General features: G+C 37.7%; 1 protein-coding gene across 1 annotated transcript; it reads right to left on the reverse strand.

Annotated features, from left to right (window-relative positions):
• Nucleotides 1-1,204: 1,204 nt before the first annotated feature.
• CLDN17 (claudin 17) lies at nucleotides 1,205-3,384 on the reverse strand. Its single transcript, XM_007126468.3, has one exon. It carries the CDS (start codon nucleotides 3,225-3,227, stop codon nucleotides 2,550-2,552), a length of 678 nt encoding a protein of 225 aa, XP_007126530.1. The 5' UTR covers nucleotides 3,228-3,384; the 3' UTR covers nucleotides 1,205-2,549.
• Between the last annotated feature and the right edge of the window lie 2,859 nt (nucleotides 3,385-6,243).

Genomic DNA, 6,243 nt, shown 5'->3' on the forward strand with positions numbered 1-6,243 from the left:
CTGGGAAATGATGTCATAGCTCATCTGGACACTGGCTGCATTGGTAGTTCTCAAAGTTCTTCTGGCAATTCTATTAATATGCAGCCAGGGTTGAAATCCACCGATCCAAGCAGCCGAGAACAAGAGAGTCTCAAGAAAAGATTGCCAAGCATGACAGAAAATAGACCGAGCAGAGAAGCCTACAGGGACCTTGTGGGCAGGTATAAGAGACATCTTTTCAGTACATCTATGGAGTGATGATCATGGACTGATCCCCTGAACCCACCACTCAGCAGCTGCTTATCCCTGCAGAAGACCCCAAAAACTCTGTAATACATGGGAAAATACCCAAGAAGTTGAATTTAAATTGGATTTTTTTAAAAAAGATGCATTTCTTCCACACCTGGGTTTGTGGTATGATATTTACATCTACAATGCACCTTGAAATTCATTGAAAATTATTAATATTTTTGATGTAGAAGGAAAAATAGTGCAGCAGAGAGAAGGAACAATTTTTTTTCCAAAGTATACTTTGATTAATGAAAGGGCAAGGAAAAGAATTCTTAGTCCCTAAAACTTTGCCCCATATTCAGTAGCTAACGTTGTCTCCAGTAATTTTATGACTCTACCTAGAGTTACACAATTTTACTCTTTAATTCTCTGACTAGCAGGATATCATGCCTCATTTAGATTCTGGAACCCATCCTGCCAGACTAATTACCTCTTCTAGTGAGCCAAAGGGTAAGACAAATGATTCCATGACAACACTTAAGCATATATCTTGCTTGTCCTGATGTCTTATGTATTTGCTTATGTAAGATAAATGACTCCTTTTCAACACGCCCAATATTTTGGTCTTTCTCAATTAAGTCTGAAAAATAAAGCCATCTTAGGAAAAGCGTATCTAAATTATTGGTTTTCTTGTTTTTATTGCTATTATTTGAAGACATTTACATTTATTTGGCCTATATCATTAATGTATTACTAATTTTTAAAATACAGTTTTATATTGCCAAGGGTTTGCCTTATTGAAGTCTTGCTGGTGGTTTGTAGAATGGAATGAGGGTTTGACATTAACATCTAGGCTTGAGTTATCTCTGATTTAATGCTTCAGAGTTATTAGATGATCTTTTGAGGACAGAACTTCATTTTCAAATTAACCCCGCACGGAAATAGACAACATCATTGAAAATATGTAACTATTTTATTTTATTATTTTATTATAATAAGCATGGACCTAAAATAAATACTTGGTGAACAAATTTAATCTCTTCACTGAAATTGTATGTTGTAAATGAAATACATCTTTATTATAAAATAAACACAATATTTGAAGAGTTAAAATTGAATATATAAACATTAATTGTTTCACAAGACACCGGAGATATTCGGAAGCATCCCATAGGGGTGGTCTTGCCCCACAAACACTTGTCCATCCATCTCCCCCAAGCCCCACACTTATGACCCCATATTGGCATGTTAAATACATGCGAAGTGAAGCATTGAGAAAATAATGCATGTAATTCAAGCAAAACAAAATGCTTTATCCGTACCTATTTATTTATTCGAGAATACAAACGGAGGTACTTACTTTGGCCTGACTAACTTCCTGGATCATGACCTTGGTTCTTCATTTTACTTTGAGTGGGTAGACCTGTGCAATGACTAAAGAATAAAACAGGGAACAGAAACCACTCCCTTCAACACCCAAACCTCAATTCCCTAACTGGGACTGTATTTCCTGTTGATGAGAATTGAGTGTTCATAGTATTCTATTGATATGTCTTATCAAGACAGATAATTCTGTTTGTTTGTAGGTGCACATACTAGGTTCTGAAAGCATATTATTTTTCATTTATAAATTATTTTCCTTTGAATATATAATTCTAAGCAAGTTTAACAGTATCAGTTAGATGCTTTAATACCATCTTCTTAAGTAGCCTAACAGAAATCAGAGCTCCCTTCTCCCTAAAAGCGTTTAATTTCTAGTACATTTGAGTTTCCTAAAGGAGAAACAACTCTTTTCACTGACCAAACATTTTCATATTTTGGTAAATTCAATTAAAAGTCCTTATTTGATGTCTATTATTTGCAGCTTGTTTTCAAAAGAAAACACGTCATCATTTTAGTTGTTACCGTGCTAGTATAAGAAATAATTTGGAGAAAAAATAAGTTAGGTTATAGTTTAGAATATGTTTTATTGCTAGGGCTTATCAATTACAATAGAGGTCGGATTCCTTAACAGATAATATACGGTTGTGGACAAAAAAAGAGTCTATCATTATACTAAGGATTATGGACATACTTGATTTTAGACGACACAAATTGGAATGGGGATTATTTGAGTCCAGTAATAGTAAATGCATTTAATACACATGAGGTCAGAATGTCTAAAGCAAGTCATTTTTATTCCTACCACAGGTGACTACAATCTATATACCCTTTAAACTTTTCATCTCAATTTAAAAACAGTCGTAAAGCAAGTTCTCCTGCCTGACGTACTTACAGTTTCTGGCAAGCCTCTATAAAACACATTGATCATAACCCACAGTTTGAGTGAAAAGCAGGTGTTAGACGTAACTGGTGGAGGTCTTACTAAGCACTGTCCCGTTCTGTTGTAGCTTATCTGTTTGTGGCGCAGGATGCACAGCGGCTGGATGTCCGTGCTTTAGCTTCTTTCTGTTGCAACAGCAGAACCCACAAAGCAGACCCCCTCCGATGAAGAGGACAGCGGTACTTGCCCAGCCAAGGAAGAGTGCCGCTCCCAGCTCTCGTTTCTGAGCCACGTGGACGGCTGGATTGTAGAAATCCCTGATGATGATATTGGCTGTCCAGCACACCGGAATGAGAACGAAGATGCCCGTCAAGATAAAGAGGACTCCAGAAGTCCCCAGAAGATATGTTTTAACCCTCTCGTTAGAGCCTTTGCACTGAATCTTTTTCGTGCCGGAAATGCCAATAAGCAGAGCAATCAGAGATAAGGCAACAGCTACACACATGAGGGCGCGGGCTGCTTCCAGGCCAGGTGGGAGAGCCAGCAAAGAATTGTAGAACTTGCACTGCAGCCTAACCGTGACTTGTCGGATGCAGTTCATCCAGAGCCCTTCCCAGGTCCTTTCAAAGACAATAAGGTTGCTGCCAACAAAAGCTGATACTTTCCACTGGGGCAGAAGTGCTGTGGCCAGAGTCCCCACCATGCCGAAGAACCCAAGAACCAGTCCAACGATTTGCAGTGGGTCAAATGCCATCGCCTCTGCTTTACATAAGGATCCAATCTGCAAGGGAAGCTGCTCACGACCCAGAACGGGGAGTCCTCTGTGAGGCTACAGCGATCCCTGATGATGTTCTCCACTGTTACTGCCCAGAACATTTTAGTCCAAACCGACAGCAGTGACTGAACGTGGCTCAACTAGAAGTACCTGTTATACATGCATGCTGCCCTCATACACTCGCATTCACTTCATACTACGTATGAATTACTTACTAATCATGCATAATTGTTTCTCAGCCAATAAGAACGTATCCAGAGGTGTGCCAAGAAATACTGCATTCAGCTTTAGTACTTCTCATATTATTATTGTCTAAGCAATGCTGTAATTATGTGTCAAAACTTCCATTGTGGATTGCTAATTACGGAGCTGAAAACTTCTTGTCTAAAAATCACTCTGATATAAAAGTATAAATATATGTGTTAAGCCACCACAGAAGAAAACACCAACACCTTGCCAGTTCTTTGGAGAGCGTTTGCAAAACACTTTGGGCTTCAGATGATCTATTATTTTCTTCTAATCTAAGCCACCTCTCTTTAATATGGTTCATGAATCCTGGTTTTAATAACGACTTCTTGAATCAAATAAATGTTCAGGTATTATTTTCAAGACTTCTACTAAAATCACTGATACTTTATGAAAAGAGGCATCCTAAGCAAGACATGCTGATTTCATAGTTTATTTGTAAGATCCAGAAAGCAAGAACAAGGAGAAGCACTTCTTATTGAATTTACTGGTAATTATTATATTATCTGTTGAGTAACACCTTTCTCTCTGGTGAAATAATGTTTAGGTTATAAATGTTCATTAGATGTTTCTTCAACAGCAGCTTGGAATATATCATATTTATCAAAGCCAAAAATGTATATTCCATTTTTATGGAGCAATATGAAAGTGGCCCTTTGGATTAGATGTGTAATTACTTAAATCCAGGTAACAGAACAATTTTTAGAGATAGAAGGCAGCTTCAAAGTCATCAGGCTTAAGTCTCTCATTTGCTAGATGAGGAATGTGAGGTTTTAAGAGCACCTGGCTAGACTAGCTGCATAGTAACTGATCCAGGAATAGATATGATCTCTAATTTATGATGCTTCCCTCCTCTTTCTAGTCTGACTCAAAAACAGGAGGATAGAAAAGAATTCATAAGAATTTTCATATGAATGGGATTAAACCTGAAATTTAGTGCTATCCCTTAGATAGTTTTCAAATTTTCAAAGCAAGTAAAATTCAATTGAGATGGTTTCAAAATCTGAGAGTCAAGTTGTCATTTTTGATGGTCACATTCCTGCCATGGTTCAGACATGAGGTGGGGAGTAGGCTTAATTTGGGAAGTGTGAACTTTTCCTCTTTTTCTTTCACATTCTACTGCAAGGAGTTCATTCCAAGGATGAAAACTATTTGAAAGCAGGCACACCAAGCATGCTCCAGGTGGGAGGTATTACAGTTTCCAAAAGGTCCTCCATTTTAGTCAAATATAAGTCAAGAGATGATGGGTGGTCCAACACTATCCAGGTTTTAAAAACCATTAATTTAATTAGAACATGTGAAAACTATTAAGTTTCCAAGAAGGGTGGTCCATCTATGTATGTATCTATCTATCTATCTATCTATCTATCTATCTATCTATCTATCTATTTGTCATCTATCTATCATCTATCTATCCTTGTTGATGATGTTGTTGCTTTCTTAGTACCATCCTAGACCAAATAAGAACTTCTTCTCTAAGAAATGTGAATCACTGCGGAAACAGATGACTTCTGTGTAGTTCATAGTTTCCTAACACCAACTAAGGATGAAGGGTTTTCTCGGCCCTTTGTTTGAGGTTGCTGAGACACAAGTTTAACCATTCCCACCCTGAAGGGATTTGCCAACACCACTCTGACTTATTCTTTCTATTTCCTCTTCCTCATTCTACCTAATTTTTACTCCTGTCTTTATTTTGTCCTGGAAGTTTCCAACTTCCAACTGTTTGATTTTTTATCAGACAGAACATCTGTTCTGTATTACAGATAAACACAAGTAAGAGCATATGTTTACTTAGAATATGGAGGCACATCCTAAGTATAAGTATAATATGAGAAACATAAATAATGCAGGAGAATTAGTTTTTGTTTTGCTCTCACAGTCCAAGCCAATTGTCAACACCATCTTTACTTTCTCTCCTTTACATTTAAGCAGAGATATTGTTTTCTTCTTTAACTTTTCTGTGAATCTTATCCCCTACTTCCTCAGGGGCCCTTGGTCCATTGACCATCCCCTACTTTCATTGTACCTATACCCGCTTTGTCTCTCTGAATTGTCCTTTAAAATACAGACATACTCAATTCTCTTCCATATTAAAATTCCATCTTGTCAGATCTGTATTCCCTGCTATGTATTCATATACATCTTTTGGTCCACCTTCACATTTTCCCCTTGCTAGAAATGTGACAGAATTCTGGGACATCCTAACTGCTATCTCCAAAGAACACTTCCATATTCTTGCTTAATTGTCCTTTCTGTAATGTTCAAAATAAACCACCATCTTCTAGATGAGGCAGTAAACAACACATGCTTTGGAGAGAGGTTTGTGTCGGTCTTGGCTTGATGGCTTAACCATCAAATTTGGGTATGTTTTGAACCTTTCAAAGTTGCCTGTTCTACAAAAGTAGGACAATAATGGTACCAACCTCATAGGGCTTCTTTGAAGATTAAGTTTATGGAATATGTTCAAAGACCTGGCTTTGACAAGCACCCAGGAAATGTTTGCTGTAATGTTTGTCTCTTTTGCCTTTGTTATATTATCCTGCTCACTACTTCTCTACATGCTCATCCTCAGTCTTTTCATTCCATAGGTGCCCTGACCCAGGTTTGTTTTGTCTGGTTTTTTCAGGCTTCCATATATACCTCAATACTCTTTTCTCCCAGCACATGCTTTCTAGGGAGTTTCACCAAGGGCCATAGCTTCTGCTATGACTTATTGTTTCTAATCTTTTATCTTCAGCCCAGGCCTTGC

This window comes from Physeter macrocephalus, chromosome 8 (assembly GCF_002837175.3).
Source record: "Physeter macrocephalus isolate SW-GA chromosome 8, ASM283717v5, whole genome shotgun sequence".
NCBI lineage: Eukaryota > Metazoa > Chordata > Mammalia > Artiodactyla > Physeteridae > Physeter > Physeter macrocephalus.